This window comes from Canis aureus, chromosome 1, assembly GCF_053574225.1.
Source record: "Canis aureus isolate CA01 chromosome 1, VMU_Caureus_v.1.0, whole genome shotgun sequence".
Lineage (NCBI taxonomy): Eukaryota > Metazoa > Chordata > Mammalia > Carnivora > Canidae > Canis > Canis aureus.
In genome coordinates, this window is record NC_135611.1 from 55,259,627 (window position 1) to 55,277,632 (window position 18,006).

Here is an 18,006-nt window from a genome sequence, read left to right on the forward strand (position 1 = left end):
TTTGTTTGAAATTTTTTATTTTTTTAAAAAGGTAACGGGTTGGGGCAGCTGCAGTGGCTTAGTGGTTTAGGGCCGCCCTCGGCCCAGGGTGTGATCCTGGAGACCAGGGATCGAGTCTTGTGTCGGGCTCCCTGCATGGAGCCTGCTTCTCCCTCTGCCTGTGTCTCTGCCTCTCTCTCTCTCTGTGTCGCTCATGAATAAATAAATAAAATCTTAAAAAAAAAAAAAGGTAACGGGTTGGATCTATATAAAGAATGTGAACAAAACTTTGAAACAGAAAACCCAAAGCTGTAGGTCATTGGTTAAACCATTGGGAAAACTTAAAAAAAAAAAAAACAAAAAAACAAAAAAAACCTTGATGTCTGAGGCTCCCAAGGATTTGAGAATAATTGGCCTAGGCATGAATGATTTTTTTAAAAATAATCAGATTCCATTTTGTAACCAGCATTGAAAATCCCTTTGATGTGCAGCAGAGGAGAGAGGCAAGAAGAGAAATTTTTTAGATGATTTCCTTTACATTATGGGACACAGCTACATTTTATTTCCCTCCTTAGGTCTGTTTGTATCTTCCAAGTTCTCTTCAATAATCCTGTATTCTATAATAATTAAAACGTTAGTCTTTAAAGCCCAAGGTCAATGCCGTGGTGATGACGGCTGGATCCTGAACGGCCCACACAAGGACCAGTCCAAAGCAAAGCCAGAATTGCCGGGGTTGAAGAAAATAAACCAATTTGTTGGTATATTGCCCCAACAAGTTTTCGACCAATGCTGTCTTGTTTTTACCAGTTTTATAAAAACACAGGCAATAAGACACTGGAATTTAACAGCTTTTCATCTGAAGAATTGCAAGGGGTCTCTGGGGAGGAAAATACAGTGACAAAAGAACAATGGAGTCCAGAAAGGGGAGTGGGAGGAGGGTTTGCTTGTGTGCATGCCTGTCCGCACCGGTGCCTACGATCCCTTCGAGGGGGTGGGGAGCACGTGCTCCATGCCCGGGGAAGGACAGCTCAGCAGGTCCTCAGAAACGTCCACAGACTGAAGGCACCTGCCACGTCTAGCCTGGCCGCAGACCCTGCTGCGCCTGACAAAGTCCCCCCACCCTCAGCATGTAGTTTGAGACCCAGTTGTTCACCTGGTCACCCCACTTCACAGATTTAACTCTGAGATCCAGCATGGTGGAGAGACCTGCCCAGAGTCACTCAAAATTTTTTTAAAGATTTTATTTATTTATTCATGAGAGACACAGAGTAAGGGGGAGAGCAGGGACACAGGCAGAGGGAGAAGCAGACTCCATGCAGGGAGCCTGATGTGGGACTCGATCCCGGGTCTCCAGGATCACGCTCTGGGCTGAAGGCGGCGCTAAACCGCTGAGCCACCCCGGCTGCCCAAGTCACTCAAATTTGTGGTAGAACAAAAACCTACATGGATTTGTCATCCAGAATATTTCTTCCTGCCTGTGGTCCTGGCTGAAGACAATCGGGTCTCATCAGTTGAGACTCCTTGTGTTCTACTTTCCAACAAACACCCTCCTGGAAAAAAAAAAAAAAATTAGCCCTTACAGAGCGTCAGCCAAAGGCCTATCGGGCCTGAAATAACAGGGACGCACGACTGTTCACATAGCGTCCTCGCATTACCATCGCGATCGCTCATTTTCCTCTCGAAGGAGGACGGACGCCGGCTTTGAGGAGGACCTGGGACACTGAGGCAGGCCCGGAAAGACTAGAGAACATGTTTTTATCCTTTTCCAGCCTTGAGCAGGTAAAGCTGGGCCAGGAGGAGAGAGCAGAGCGCACACGCGGGGTGACTACACCTGGCGTGGGTGCTGCGTCCCGTGGGAGGGCACACCTGGAAGCCATGGGTGTGACCTTATCGGGAAACGGGGGCTTCGCAGATGTAAGAAGACGCAGCCATGCAAGATCGGGGAGGCCCTCATCAATCACCGGTGTCTGATAAGAGGAGAGACCTCAGGCCCGGGTGAGGCCATGCGCAGGTGGAGGCCGAGGCTGGGGGTGCGCAGCCACAGCCAAGAAACGCCCGGAGCCTCTGTCAGAAAGAGCACACAGGCCTGCCACCCCCTTGACCTCGGGCTGCTGGTCCCCAGCACCAGGGGAGAGCAGGCCCCGGTGTGGTAATGTGCTCCGACAGCCCCAGCGAAGTAGCACACGCCAGACCTGGCGTTGGAGCTACAGCTCGGTTCTCCAGGCTGACATGCAGACGGGCTGTCCCAGCGTGGGTGGCGGGCCAGGAGTGACAGCTGAGCACATTCCTGGGGCTCCGCATCCCCTCCGCTCTGACGAGAGCCTCTCTCTCGGGGTGGGCAGAGCTCACAAAGGCCACGGGGGTGGGGAGGATGGCCGGGTGCCCGGAGGACCAGCCTGACTGTCCTGTGATTCCCACCGTGATGGGGGAGGGAGCACAGAGGAGCTGCGGTTCCCTCCTGTGCCCCGAGGCCACGGGTCCCTGTTTCAGGACCACGTCTTGGTCTGTGTCTCCGGAGCCGAGGAGATAGATGTCCAGCCTGTTTCCCTTCCAGCAGCATCTCCACCTGGAGTCCCACCCAGAATCCGGGGGGACCGCTGCCAGGTGTTGCTCATTGAGAACAAGTGAATTTTTTTGATCTTACATTATTATATACATATATGTATCTGTTTTATGTACAATAATTGGTTCTATCAAATAATCATACCAAGGCCTTCTCCTGGTAATCTTCCTCAAGATAGATTCAGGTGAGATCAGGTATTTGTGCACTTCGCGGACTAACCACACTTGAGACTTTGTGATTGATTTCAGTTTTGAAGCCATGCACACAATTCAAAATATACACAAACTGGATTAAAGCAATAAAGTGGGCTGAAAGAAAGCACAGGACTTGGAACAAATAAACTGTATTTTGCTAGCATTGGAGCCACCATGTGACCAGCAAATGCTTGGTGCGTCTCAGAGCTGTTTTACTGTAGTGTGAGGGGCTCCTGAACGCCTACAGTGTGGGTTGTCGTGAGCAGACCCCTGAATCTAAGTATTCATCCCGGGGCTCAGAGAGAAGGTGCACACTTCAGTGCTTGGGGACGCGGTGGACAAGAGGCGCTGAGAGCAAAGACACAGCCTGAGATAGAGACAAGGCTGTCGGCTGCGGGGCTGAGCCTGGGGTTACAATTTGGGGGCAGGGGATGGAGGGAGGTCTGTGAACTCAAGTCAGGGAGAGCTTTCACTGACCTCGGTGATGGTCCGTATTTCCCCTTGTTAGGAGCATAGGCAAGAAAACCCAGGTGCTGCCTCAGGACTGGTGATCTTGCTGTTAACAGAAATCGCATTTTCACGTCACATTCTTTGTTATCCTGGTGCTTTATTTTATTTTATTTTTTTATTTTTTTTAGATTTTATTTATTTATTCATGAGAGAGAAAGAGAGAGAGAGAGAGAGAGAGAGACAGGCAGAGTGAGAAGCAGGCTCCATGCAGAGAGCCAGATGTGGGACTCGATCTCAGGACCCCAGGATTAGGCCCTGGGCTGAAGGCAGCGCCAAACCGCTGAGCCACCGGTTGCCCATTATGTGTGTTTACAGACATTACTCTGAGAAAAGCCCATTCATCAGGCCACAAAAAGGGGTCCATGGCAACTAAAAAAATAAAGCCCAGCAGTAAGGGGAAAGGGTTGGGCAGGGCCACTGGCCACAGGAGCCTGGGGCCTCCGAGTCATCGTGTGCAATGCTGCCCACCCGCCAAAACACTGGAATCGGCTCCACAGGGAGAAATAGGCCGGGGTGTATTTACTATAGCAGCTCGCACCACCCCAGCTAGTGCAGAGACTCACAAGCAATGAACGGGGGCGGCCACACGAGCCTGGCCCCGAGCCCCGTTCTTGATCGCCTCTTCTGTAGCACAGGGGCCTCCTGGGTGGGTGGGTGCAGGGCATCTGGCCCAGCAGCCTGAGTCAGGATGCTGCTCCGCCCATAGGTCTGCAAAACCCCTTCCTCAGCCCCACTGATGAGACTCACTGCCGATGGTGTCGGGTCATCATCATTCTGCTGTGGAAATGAGGCCACGGGGCATGTCGCCTGCTGGCCCAGCCGTGGTGCCGAACAGCTTGACACAGGCGCAGAGCAGAGCTCTTTCTTTCTTTCTTTCTTTTTTTTTTTAAAGATTTATTTATTTGTTCATTCAGAGAGAGCGAGAGAGAGGCAGAGACACAGGCAGAGGGAGAAGCAGGCTCCATGCAGGAAGCCCGATGTGGGACTCGATCCCGGGTCTCCAGTCTCCAGGATCACACCCCGGGCTGCAGGCAGCGCTAAACCGCTGCGCCACCAGGGCTACCCGAGCAGAGCCCTTTCATGCGGAGATCCCAGCGCTGTGTGATCGGTGACTCTCTTCTCACCCCAGCTGATGGGCAGCCGGGCCCACACTGGGACACAGCCAGGGATGGGAAGGGGGAGTGGGTGAGAATCAGGCCTCCACCAGCAGGGGCATGAGCTGCGTCCCGACCGGTGCCCACTGCCTCTCACCTGCCCCAAGAGGCTTCTTGGGGAGTGATGGTTGCTACAGCTTTGAAGATTTTATTTATTTGAGAGAGAGGGAGCATGAAGCAGGTGGGGGATGGGAAGAGGGAGAAGCAGGCTCCCTGATGCGGGGCTTGATCCCAGGACCCCGACATCACGACCTGAGCCAAAGGCAGATGCTCAACCAACTGAGCCACCCGGGCGCCCAGTCGTTACACCTTTGAAATCTCAATGCGCGGCAGACGCAGCTGTAAGCCGGTCTTGGGGCCTCCTCACCTGCTACTGCCTAATGCAGCCTGCATTTCACAGGGAAGTGAGGCAGAGTCAGGAGCCAGAGCACTGCCGAACTGGGATTTGAACCCAGGACTCTACATTCTCTCCTGACCCCTCATACCCTGGTGCCCCTGCCTGTAGGTTTTGCTGCCACTCTCACCCACCCCTCCCTGCCTGTCCTCGCTGGTTTGACTCAGCCTCCCAGTTGCGGCTTCAGGAACTGTGTATCTATCTGGTTCTGCGTCCGGGATCTAGACGCCACTCCTGAGTTACCTCACTGGGAGACAATGTGGAGCTCAGGAAACGCTGAACTGTCCATCGGAAGGACAAGGTGGTTGGGGGAGCCATGAGGAGTCCGGGCTCTGGGCCCCCGAAGCCACACATCTCAGATGGCTTTGAGTCCTGCAATCACCAGGGTCCCCACTAAAATACAGACTGAGACGCAGGGCAAGGAAGAGCCCAAGACTGCATTTCTAAGCAACCCCGGGTGATTCCAACATGGGAGGCACCGGGCTCACGCTGGAGGAGCATGGACCTATCAGAGGCTTTTGGGGAACCTTTCAAATGAGTGTAAGCATGCCTGCTCCGTCGACCTCCCCAGGCTCGAGAGGAGGACCCTTGGGAAGTCGCAGAGGAAACACCAAAATCATAATGCACAGCTCCCCCTGAGGTGGCTTGCTACCGTGCTGACCTTTTGGGTTCCTGCCGCCAGTCCCGGTGGAACAGATGGGAGATCTTGGCCCAGGAGTGCTGACAAAAGGCTGCACAGAGGAGAAGGACGGACAGTGGGAGCCCAGCAAGGCCTCGGGCCCCAGCAGGACCTGCCCCCTACCCCTCTGACAGCTCCTGACATGGGGAGATCCACCCAAGCGCTTGCAGGATGCTGGGTGAATCCCGCCGGGGAGCTCAGCGCGAATGTAATTCAGGTTACAAAAGGTGTGATCTCTTCCTTGCTCCTGGATGGTTATAACTATGAATGTTGGAGCCTCTGAACACCTGCCACGAATTCCCAGCTGAAGCAGCCAACTCTAGAGCCACCCCGGCCTCTGGTCCAGCCCTCAAGGGGCTCGGTGCCAACCACACAGCTGGCAAATAAACAACCAAGGGAGCAGGACCGCGAAGGGAATAGCAGGAACATAGGGGCATTCTAGTTTCCATCTGGGGAGCCACGGGCCAGAATTCAAGCCTGATCCTAACTGGACGTGGGTGTTAGATCCCAAGGTCACAGTTGCCCGCGCTGAGATGCAGAAGTACAGTCTGTGGCTCTCTGTGCTTTATGTCACAATACATCATTTTCGCTTTCATTGGCTGCCTCCTCCCTCCCCCGGCTCGCAGCCTTGACTGCAGTGGAGGGGGGCCTCGCTGAGCGAGCCCGTTTCCATGGAGGTGCTGCACGCCGCGTGGGCCCCGCATGCTCACAGCCCTGCTATGGACGCATGTAGAAGCACCTGTGTCACATCCGCCGTGGGAAAGCAAGGCCTGCTGTGGGTCTTGACCTTCTGAGAGTCTCTGGGAGGTTTTGTGTGCAGAGATTTATGTTTTTCCTGTTCTGGAGACCAGGGAGACTGGGAGAGGTAGATTCTGTGCTCAAGATGTGACATAGAACTTGTTGCAAGGAAAGCAGAGACATGCTGGGAAGCCCAGCAGAGAGCATGACCCGTGATGTCCCCAGGTGCCCCTGTGTCCCCTAGCGCCACGCACGACCCGGCCTCATGCTCACTGTCCCTTTCGGGTGGGTCAGTTCAGGGTACGGGGGCCCCGGCAGGAGGATGAGGGAGGTCGGGGATGGTCTCCTCAGCCCTCAGCTCGCTGCTCCATCCGCACCCGGAGGAGGAACTCTGAGAGTAGTTGTTGAAGAAACGAATGAATAAATAATGGTAAAAATGAATGAGAAGTAGAGTGCAGGGTGCAGGGGACAGCCAGAGAAGGGACTGTCACTAGGAAATCTATCTCCATAAATAACACACCCTTAACCCAACATACGTGTTTCCTCACATCGTAGAAACCCAGAACCGAGCTCCGGACCTGTCTGGTGCCTGTGCCACCCAATGGCACATAGACTTTCCTGCAGGCCCTGTGGGACCCTCTGGCAAAATAATCCCCCCCTGGGGTCTCGAGGCCTCTTCACCTCTCCCCTGCCCTTCCTTCATTCCCAGCAGAAACTTGCCATGGCCACAGCCACGGCCACACTGTCAGCTCCTGCGCTGCCAGCCCCTAGAACAAGTTCCGATCTTCCGTGGAGGACAGCCGTCCCCCCAGCATAGGGCCTACTGTCGCCCTCGCCTGTGCCGCCCCCGCACTCCTCCCCATCGGCCAGAGTCCCCTGTGCTTCTTCCTTCTTTCTTCACCCTGCCCCCTCCAGGTCACCTGCCTCCTCCAGGTCACCTGCCCCCTCCAGGTCACCGCCCCCCTCCACAGTCACCCCCCCCTCCAGGTCACCTGCCTCCTCCACGGTCACCTGCCCCCTCCAGGGTCACCTGCCCCCTCCACAGTCACCTGCTTCCCTCCAGGTCACCTGCCTCTTCCATGGTCACCTACCCTCTCCAGGTCACCTGCCCCCTCCATGGTCACCTCCCCCCTCCATGGTCACCTGCCCCCTCCACGGTCACCTCCCCCCTCCATGGTCACCTGCCCCCTCCACGGTTACCTGCCCCCTCCAGGTCACTTGCCTCCTCCACGGTCACCTGCCCCCTTCAGATCACCTGCCCCCTCCACGGTCACCTGCCCCCTCCGTGGTCACCTGCCCCCTTCAGGTCACCTGCCCCCTCCACGGTCACCTGCCCCCTCCGTGGTCACCTGCCCCCTCCAGGTCACCTGCCTCCTCCAGTCACTGCTCCCATTTCCCAGTGAGTAACACCTGTACTGAGTAGCTCAGACACCAGAGGTCAGACGCGGTCATGCGTGTTTGGGATGTGCTCTGCTTCATTTTGGCCTCTCGATCGACAGGCATCAAGACAGAGCCCAAAGCAGACTCACTGAAGCAGAACAAAGCGCGTCCTGGGACCCTGGGGGGTGAAGCGGCTGTCACTGGCGTCAGCTCTCGGAGTCTGCCCTGGGCCCCCGGGGCAGCAGACGGGCCTGCCCTCCAGGGCCCTGGGCTGGCCGTGTCCACGGCCTGGGGCTGAGCCTCAGGACTCACGAGGATGACTGTCCCCGCTCAGAGTCATCTCGGTGTGGGGGGGTGAGCGTGGAACCAACAGAAAGTGGCACGTAAGCTGCAGAGATTCTGCTTCCCTGGTCTGCTTGCGGGGCTTTCTGCGATGAACAGGAGAGGGCTTGAAAGGGGCTGTCTTTAGAATAAAGGCTGCGTGCTGCACTGCGTCTGCTAGTGAGCTCGGCGACGAGTGGGCCCCAGGGCAGTGCTCCGGGCAGCAGGGACGCTGAGTGTGCCTTTGGTCCCGGGCCAAGCGCAGAGCTGCACTGGGCAGCATGCAAGGCCCTGCTGCGCCGCAGCCCCGAGCAGCGCTGTGCGAGCGGGGATATGCTCTCCCTGGAGCTCTTCAGGAAGGAGCGTCAGCTGCTTCTGCAACCTTCCCCGAACCATTCGTCCCCAGCTTCCTCCGGGCGACAGGCTCTCCGTCTGCTCTGCTCGGCGGCCCCACGGGCTTCCCACAGACACGTGCTCTCCCACCGGAGGCGCACACATCCTGTGCAAGGGCCCTGCTTCTCCCTGCTGCCGGCAGCTCAGGAGGCACATGTGGCCAAACAAATTATTTTTAAAAGAGTGTTAGCACAGCATCACAAAAATCCCACATAAAGGGATCTAGAAATGCTCCTGACTCCGCCTCAGAGGCCCACCTGCCGGACTTTATTACTAAACATCCATCATGCTCTTTGGTCTCGTGGCTTCCATCATACAGTTCCTGTAAGAATTTCAGTTCGCAAGTGTGCGCTGCATAGACTTGATGGATGGTAAAAACGTAAACCCCATAAAGAGCGCGACAGAGGGTAAAGCTCACTTCCTCCCTTGGCCCCTCTGGGAGTGTCTGGTGGGATGAGGCCCCGTAGGGATGCGGGAGGACAGGGGCCTGGCATGGGTGTCAGAGCGCGTGCATGGGGCACAGCCAGGGGACTGGTGCACAGCCTGTGCTGACGTCAGAGAAAGTCACAGACGCGGGAAGGGAGCAGAGCAATGATCCCCGCAGCGTTCGCCTGGACCCAGCAGCACCTGTGTGCAGCCAGCAGTGCAGTCCATATGGGCCGGTATAGAAATAAACGGAGATGCCTGGTGTAGAAAGGCATTTTTCTGTGCCAGAAAGTAAGGAAATGTTCAGGCAATGACAGGGCCATGGGAGCAGACACAGACTCCAGCCCCAAGGGCTCCCACTGGCTGAACTGAGGGCTACTGGAGCACCAAATTATGCAAGTGATGGGTTATAACTCATGGAATAAAACAGGAAGCCCAAGTCCACACTGACTTCAGTTACTAAATTAACAGATCAAAAGTGCCATGAGGAACAGGATATTTATTAACTGCAGAGTCCGTGCATGCATACTACAGTCCCGAATGATGAAGTAGAAGGCAACGCAAACAGTGGAGAGGCTGTCAGAGAGCAGCTCGCTGCAACATGTGGAAATCAGGCGCCCTGGAGGGATGCAGGAGGATTCCCAGGCCCACTTCTCCAGCAGACTCAATAGAGAACACGCCCTGAGGAAACCTTGGACGAAGCCCACAAAGTAGTCTGCCCGTGTGCCAAGGACACAGGGTCACACGAGCTCCAAGGAACATTCCAGGTTGAGGGCCATGAAAGGGCATGGCCACTAAATGCACAGAGGGGTCCTGGGTAGATGCTTCTCCCTAACAGTGGTGTTGGAACAGCAAGTGGACATGGAGTGAGGTCTACGGACTGGGTGGCAGTGCAGTGTCAGGCCAGCTTCTTCATCCAGATGGCAGTTGAGCGTGTAAGAGGATGCCCTTTGTTGTAGAAAACACATGCTGAATGTTTGGGGGTGATGGGCATTGTAGCAGCAACTTACCCTCAAAGGCCTCAGAGGAGGGATCCCTGGGTGGCGCAGTGGTTTGGCGCCTGCCTTTGGCCCAGGGCGTGATCCTGGAGACCCAGGATAGAATCCCACATCGGGCTCCTGGTGCATGGAGCCTGCTTCTCCCTCTGCCTGTGTCTCTGCCTCTCTCTCTCTCTCTGTGTGACTATCATAAATAGATAAATTAATTAAAAAAAAAAACAAAGGTCTCAGAGGAGCAGTGTTTGCACCATTCTTGCAAGTTTCCTGTAAACCTGAAGCTCTTTAGAAAGAAAACATATAGAACCCTGTGGCCGAGTGTCTCTGAGTGGCTAAAGGATGGGACGGGGTGGGAGTAGCTCACTGGTCACCACATTTTCGGTTCCACATTTTTTTTTGAAGATTTTATTTATTTTAGAGAGAGAGCTCGAGCTCCTGTGAGCACAGGGAGGGGCAGAAGCAGAGAGAAAGAATCTCAAGCAGACTCAATGCTGAGCGCAGAGCCTGATGCGGGGCTCGATCTCACAACCCTGAGATCATGACCTGAGGTGAGATCAAGACTTGGACACTCAACTGACTGCACCATCCAGGCCCCTCTCAGCTCCACGCTTGACTATTTCCACCAATTCCGTAGATATTGGTAGTAAACGTCTGTTAAAGCGGGAGGCTTATGGGATAGATACAGAGACGTATATGAGGGGACCTGTTCCAAGATTTGGCTCACAAGGCCTCTGCCATCTGCAGCTGAAGCACAAGGAAAGCCGTGGTGTCATTCAGTCCGAGCCTGAGCCTGAGAACCTTCCTCTCATGTCCGGGGGCAGGAAAAGAAAGATGTTTCAGCTCAGGAACACAGACGGATTGCCCTCCATTTGCCTTCTTGCCCTGAGGTCCCCAGAGGGTGGGATGGTGTCCCGCATGGTGGTGAGGGTGGGTCTCTACTAGGTGTCAAATCTCATCCCTCCTGCAGACACCCTCACAGACCCACCCAGCGATGATGTTCACCAGCCCTCAGCCTAGCCCAAGCAACACCTGCAATCACCCAGCATGGTCTGTACCTGCGCATCCGCATCCTTTCTTGGCAGTGGAGACCTTGTAGGGAGCCCTGCATGGAATCCTAGCACCGACCCTTCATTCACCACCCCACCCCCCAAGAAGCAGAACAGCACAAATCATCCAGCTCAGGGAGACCCCAGGAGCTCAACTGGTTGGGTGCCTTGCATGTGCCAACGCTACCTTCACTCAAAGTCTACCCATCAGAGTCTCCAGAGGAACAGAACCAGTAGGATGTGTGTGGGAGAGATTGAGGGAGGGAGTGTAAGGGCTTGCTTCCATGATTATGCAGGCTGTCAAGTCTGAAATCTGCCGGAGAATTCCTTCTTGCTCAGGGGATGTCAGTCTTTTGTTCTATTCAGGCCTTCAACTGATTGGATGAGGCCCACCCACATCAGGGAGAGCAATCTGTATTACTCAGAGTCTACCCATTTAAAAGTTACTCTCCTCCAGACATGCCCTCACAGAAACATCCAGAATAATGTTTGATCCATATATCTGGACACGGTGGCCCAGCCAGCTTGACACATACAATTAACCATCACAGTGCATCAAGATGTTGAATGGAAGAACAGAAAGAAAGCATAACAACTTTTCGATCCTTTGGGGCCATATTTTCACGTTATAGTCTATTTTAATGCATAAGTGGCAAACGGCCTGGATGTCACAGCTGTGGTCCAACATAAGTGCAGCAACATACTCCAAATGCTGTGTCGCTGTTCTCTGCATTTAGACGTTTGACCGTGGTTGCCTTACAGCCCTACAGGTAACGAAGAAGCAGAGCCATCCTGAGCTCAGCTGAAAAGTCAGTTGCCGGTCTGGGGGCACCTTGGTGGCTCAGTCTGTTGACTGTCGAACTTTTGATTTCGGCTCAGGTCATGATCTTGGGGTGGTGGAATCGAGCCCCGTGTCGGGCTCCGCATGGATCCTGCTTGGGATTCTCTCTCCCTCTGCCCCCCTCCTCCTGCTCTCTCTCTCTTTCAAATAAATAAAATCTTTTTTAAAAAAATTATTTTAGAAAATTCAGTGACCAGTCTGGAAATTAAAATAAGTGGAAGAGGTACCACATTCTTGAGAGTTGGCCCCCCTAGAGAGATTGTTGACTACAGAAAATCACTGATAAAGGAACACAGACCCCATCGGGCAGGGAATGCACAGACATGATCACCAAGGCAGAGGGGAGCTTCACAACACGAACCTGTTTGCCACTAGTATGTTGACGACCTGTCCTTTTGTGAACAAACTAACACAGAAGTTACAGCAGCCCCACAGTCCAGCTTAGTGCAGAGGGGTTAAGAAGTCCAAATTTTTGTTTGTTTGTTTTACATTTTTTTATTTATTTACTTGACATAAAAGAGAGAGCACAAGCAGGGAGAGAAGTAGGGGCAGAGGGAGAAGCAGGCTCCCCGCTGAGCAGGGAACCAGATGTGGGGCTTGATCCCAGGACCCTGAGATCATGACCTGAGCCAAAGGCAGATGCTTGACCAATTGAGCCATCCAGGTGCCCCAAGAAGTCCTAATGTCAACATTCAACAAGCCTGACCCACCTGAGTGAGAGCTAACTGCCACCTGCCTCCTTGTGGTCACCCTAGACCCTGTCGTCTCCACACAGACACGGCCATCGTCGGTGGGTAATCAGCTCTGAATGGTGGCATGAACAGTGGAGACCTGAGGATGGCCTTGAACTCCACATGCCATCCTCCAGCTCTAGGCAGCTTGCTGGGGTCAGGTTCCCCTCACCAAACGCACCGTACTTGGCAGACCCCAGATGCATGAAAGCCGGACGTGACAATTTAGCTTCTAGGAGGCCTCAGATGGTCTTGGGGCCCCAGCACACACATCAGTGGGCCCTTCCCAGCACCAGTGTCAACCCCACCCCCAGGGGACTTGGTGACCACACGGCCACACCGGTGCTTGGGAGGGGCTGGGCTCCCAGGACGTGGCCTGAGTCACCGCCGGCCCTCCTGCTCTCGGCAAAAACGAGGGAGGAAGAGGCCTGGCACGGAGCCAGGTCGCCCTCGTGTAAGAGCACGTGCTCGGTAATTAAATGTGTCCCCGGGTACAGCAGGTCCTCAGAGGGAGCCCGAGCATGGGCAGGAATGGACTGCCTGGCTCGCTGCGTCTCGGTGGCCCACGTGGGGATTGCGCGGCGTCCTGCACCCAACACCCTGCTGGATCTTGGGCCCCCTGGGTTGGCTCCTCAGGCAAAGAGCCACCGTGTCCCTCAGACCACACCTGTCACACTGTTTGAGGAGGTGCCTGGGGTCTGAGACCCTCTGCAGTTTGGGGACATGGCCCGTGGGCCCAGTGTGTCCCCCCGAGTGGCAGCAGGCCGAGTTCGGCTCGCCCAGGATGGCCCTGCCTGTGCCGGCCTGCCTCCACTGTCAGAGCCACCCACCCCCGACCCCGGGGCTTGACGGCCTCAGCCCTGTCATTCTCGGAGGGCCCCCAGGGGAGGTGACAGAGTGGCACACAGAGCCCCACCACAAGCCTCACCTCCAGGTGAAGAAGGTTGGAGGACGCTAGGCGTCCGCAGTGGTCTACACTGGCTAGACCGTTGTGACGTCCTCAGCAGGGCAAGTGCCAGGTGGCGCCCACCGCTCACTGGGAGCACAGATGGGTGCGGCGAGGCCACGCGGCAAGACACAGCGCTGTTTGCCAGAGGCCAGGACGCCTCTCACAGCAGGTGCCTGTCCGAGGGAGGAGGCTCTTGTGAACGTCCGCCCCCGCTCCGTGCCCCCAGGCCAGTCCGCTAGCTTAGCCACTGGTGGCCAGGGTTAGGCCCCGCGGGGCTGTCTGCACAATGAAACAGGAACATACATGGAGGGGCGCCTGGGTGACTCAGTTGAGCATCTGCCTTCAGCTCGGGTCATGATCCCGGGGTCCTGGGATCGAGCCCTGTGTCGGGTTCCCTGCTCAGCTGGGAGTCTGCTTCTCCCTCTCCTACTGCTGCCTCTGCCTGCTTCTCCCCCTGCTGGTGCTCACTCTCACTCACTCACTCACTCTCTCTCACAAACAAATTTTTAAAAACCTTTAGAAAATAAGAACACACACATAAAAAAACCCAGTATGACCTGAGGTACGTATCATCTGTCATAATTAGGCACAAAGCATAAAACACAGCCTTTCCTACCATCCTGCAGCTCCAAGTAGCACCTGCAGAAGGGGACCGCTTGTCCTTCTATGTCCCATGGAGGAAAAAAGTATCAAAGCAAGGGCAGCCTGGGTGGCTCAGCGGTTTAGCACCGCCTTCAGCCCAGGGTGTGATCCTGGAGTCCCGGGATCGAGTCCCACATTGGACTCCCTGCATGGAGCCTGCTTCTCCCTCTGCCTGTGCCTCTGCCTCTCTCTCTGTCTCTATGAATAAATAAATAAAATCTTTTTTTAAAAAATGAAAGCGAATACAGAGTTTCAGGAGACTCGGTTTAGGGGAGAGTTGCTTTGGTTTCAAAGGAAACGACTTGGAACGTCCCCCCAGACGGAGGCTTGGCCCGGTGGCTGCCACGCTGTCCCCAATGGAGACGGGGCGGAGGGAAAACCGCCGTGTGGAGGACGGAGCCCAGCCGACTGCGCAGTAACTGAGCCGTAGCCCTGATCAAACGACACCTGAAGGCAGGGTTTCCAAGTACTGAGGCCAACTAATTCCCTTATTTTTGAAGACAGCTTTCATTTCTAGTTATTTGTAACTGTCAGGGCCCTAAGGGATAGGAATGAATGTGTTTATATCTATGTTGGTGATTTATATTACAATGTGAAAGAAATATCTACACATGAGCTCAAGGATCACTAACTCATACACTCAAACGGCAAGACTCTCCCAGAGCTAGTGGCCCGTCCTTCCTTGGTGCCGGCCCATACCTCGGGGTGTCACTCCAGCAGGGGGAACCCCACCGCACCCATATCACCGATGAGACCTTCAGCTGCAGCAACATTAAATCATATCCATCATCGATGTGCAGGGATAGCCCACCTGCGGGAGGCTCCCAGCATCCCAGGTGGGACCACTCCAGTCCCAGTTGCCCTGCTTGTTCCTGTCATGCTCTAACACAGACAAGGCCTGCAGGTGACCTTCAAGGTCCTCTTCGGGCCACCGTCGACCATCTTTCCGTAATTCTGGTGAGATGTTACAGAGCACCTGCTTGTTCAAGGCAGGAGGCGCTCACAGCTCACGGTGGAGCCCAGTAGGCCCCAGTACCCGGGAGAGCGGGGATGGTGGGGACTGGACCACCCACACCAGACAAGCCGGGGCCAACGGCTTTGCAGGTCAAGAGGGGGTGTGCAGCTCTGCAGACTTCTCCACATCCAGGAATGAATGGGCGTTACTGCACGATTCTTGCTTTCTAAAGGCACCAAAGCCGCGCAGGTCTGGAAGGGTCCAGGCAAGTCCACGTGAAGTCGCTGGAACCTAGGGGCTCTGACCCTGTGCATTTCCAACCCTCTGGCAATCTAGCATCACCTGAACCTAAAACTCCATCCTGTCTACAGTCGGTGGAGGGCTGCTTGCAGCTCTCAGAAACACAGAGTTCCCATCGCAGCCTTTCTCCCTGTTGCTCAGCACAAGGAATCCCTATACCGCCCGTCCATGTAAATGCAGCTCACCCCATAAAACAATGCAGGGACTGACCCTACAGAAGTAGAGATGCTGCTGGGAAATGTGGCGGGGGTGGGGGGGATCCTGGCCTCCCAGTCCACAAGCCAGGTCTCAGGAAGAGCAGCTTTCCTCGCGGTACACGAGGGTTTTCCCAGCCCTCTGCAGCGAGGAGTATGGAATATTCCATATTCAACCATCAAGGTGAATTTTGGAAAAGATATTTGCATGTTGCCTTGTGACCTGAATTAAATTCTTTGTATCCCTGATCCAAAATGTACAAAAACATGGCAGAAAGAGAAAACATAATTAGACAATCCCTGCACCTCCTCCTCTGGGCAGGGTGCGAGGCTGACAGCTGTTTTCCCGGCCCAACCACGGTCCTTAAACCCTAGCCTCTCCTCTACCCCCAAACTCACTTGAATGAACCACCGAAGTCCTCGTTTTACTCATTGTTCGTGGCCCCCTCTACCAGGGCACAGGCTCCAGGAGGAAGGGTTTTGTCTATCTGCTCACCGCGGAGTCCCAGTGCCTGGTTCACAGAAGTGCTAAAATGTTTGTTGACTGAATAAAGAAGCCCCTGGTCTCATGGCACTTGAGGTGTGGCCCGTGTCTACATTCAGCAAGAGCTCTCACAAAGGCAAGACTCCAGACCCCCAGGCTCAGGGGCTGAGCGGGGTCCAGGAGGGGGGCACAAAGCAGGGATAGTGCAGGCCATGGGGGCCTGCTGGTCAGACCCCTCCAGAGCCCTGGGGAGTGCTGATGGGGCTGATGGGCTGCAGTGGAAGGGACTGAGGCGTCCCTGGTCCCTCCTGAGCCCTGGGAGCACCGGTGTGGCTGACAGGTTGTAGAGGAGGTGACTGTGAGGTCCCTGGTCCCCATGCTAAGGACTGCAGACCTGACCCCATGGCCCAGGGCCTTGGCTGTGATTCAGAGTGACAGGAACACAGTGCTGAGGAGCCTTTTGTGGAAAGACTGGCATGGAGTCAGCAGTGGCCTACGTAAGGAGTGACGAGGCTCTGAACTAAGACTCATGAAAAGGAGAAAATGAATATAATTCAGAAAAACTTTTTCTTAAAGATTCTATTTATTTATTCATGAGAGACACAGAGAGGCAGAGATACAGGCAGAGGGAGAAGCAGGCTCCCTGTGGGAAGCCGGATGCGGGACTCGATCCCACGACCCCAGGATCATGACCTGAGCTGAAGGAAGATGCTCCACCACTGAACCCCCCAGGTATCCCTCAGAAATACTTTTGGACGGAGGGGACTAGAACATAGGAAAACAAAGCTCCAAGTTAACACTGGAGGTCAAGGAGAGGGGACGCATTCACAGGGCGGGGGTGGGGGGTGGGGGTGGGAATGGGACATACCAGGCTTCCATGGGAGGCAGTGCTTTCCTACCACCCACAGGTCAGGTGGGCAGGTTGGGGCACTGGGGGGCGGGGAGGAGCAGCCAGGGCTTCGTCCCTGGGCTTCACCACTGGCCCTGCTCCTCTGGGTTAATCCAAGGTCCCTCATTCCCTGGCACTCCAGGCAAAGGGGTCTGCCCACACTGGGCCCTCAGCTCTGGGGGTGGTGGTGGAGGGGGGGCTCCCTTGGAACCGTAGGAGACCCATGCCCCAACCCCAGTTGCTCCTGCCCATCTGCTGGGCGCTGACTCCCCAGAGACCCACCCTTGGCTCTGTGGGAGACCTCCGCCCCCACCCCATCCTCCACCCCCCCTACTTCCCCCTGCCCCACTCCCAGCTGCCCCTGCCCAGCCACTGGGCACTGACTCCTGGGCACCCTTGGGCCCTGTCCCTGAGTGTCTGCAGTGAGAAAGGGCTGTGAGCAGAACCGGACCCAGTGAGTGATGCACACAACCAGGCTTCCAAGTGTCTCCAGGGCGGACTGGGCCTTTGGGGCACAATCTCTACTGTTTCCTCCGTGCTCCAGGTCAAAACAAGTCCGGGTAAACAGTCCCCAGGGCGGCCTGAGTGGTGTCCCGCTGTGAGTCGAGCCTCCCCTGCAGTTTGCCCTGATTAGCCACAGCTCTGAAGCCAGCCTGCCGGCCCCCCCAGCTTTCACCTCCCCAGCTTGGCTGGCAGCTCACCCCTCCAGATGAGCCATCCCAGGTCTGTCCACCTGCAGGAGATGCGCAGGCTAGCAGGCTAGCGTAATCATAAATACGCCCTATTTTAAAAGATAATGGCTTATGGGAACAAAGGAAAGGCAGGCTTTAGATGGACGGGTGTCTGAGAAGCCTCACCAGACCTCTGCTTTCTCCAGCCCCCTGGGCTATAAAATGCAATTCAAAAGTGAAGTTTGTTTAAATTCACTGACTAGCCTGGACGTAATGAAGTTGAAACCCTAGCCTTGAGCCATGTATTTGCAGAACGGCTCAAAGAAACAATAGCATTCTTTTAAATGACTCTGGGCTATAAAGTTTCTTTATTGAGTGAGGACCTGCTGGAGGCGGCCAAGGTGAGGAGGGACGTCAGCCAGTCTAGACACAGATCAAATCCCTGTTTCTGTCTCCCCCTCTTGCTTCTCCAGACAGGGGATGCAAATGGTCCATGTAGAAGAGAAGCCACAGGTGAACAGGAAATGGGGGTGGGGGGTAGGGGGTGCAGAGGTGGGGAGAGGGGTTCGCTGTGCACA

General features: G+C 55.2%; 1 protein-coding gene across 2 annotated transcripts in view; it reads right to left on the reverse strand.

The window, feature by feature from the left end:
- Positions 1-18,006, reverse strand: part of RNASET2 (ribonuclease T2) — a 42,618-nt gene continuing 24,612 nt past the window's right edge. The window contains exons 10-11 of one of the 2 annotated variants that reach the window (XR_013380883.1): positions 3,214-3,292; positions 1-1,529 (exon numbers count right to left, since the gene is read on the reverse strand). Coding sequence is in view for 1 of the 2 variants with exons in the window: in XM_077899693.1 (XP_077755819.1) it covers positions 1,419-1,529 (111 nt within the window). In the remaining variant the exon portion in view is untranslated. The remainder of the gene's footprint in view (positions 1,530-3,213; positions 3,293-18,006) is intronic. The other variant, XM_077899693.1, reaches the window with a different exon arrangement.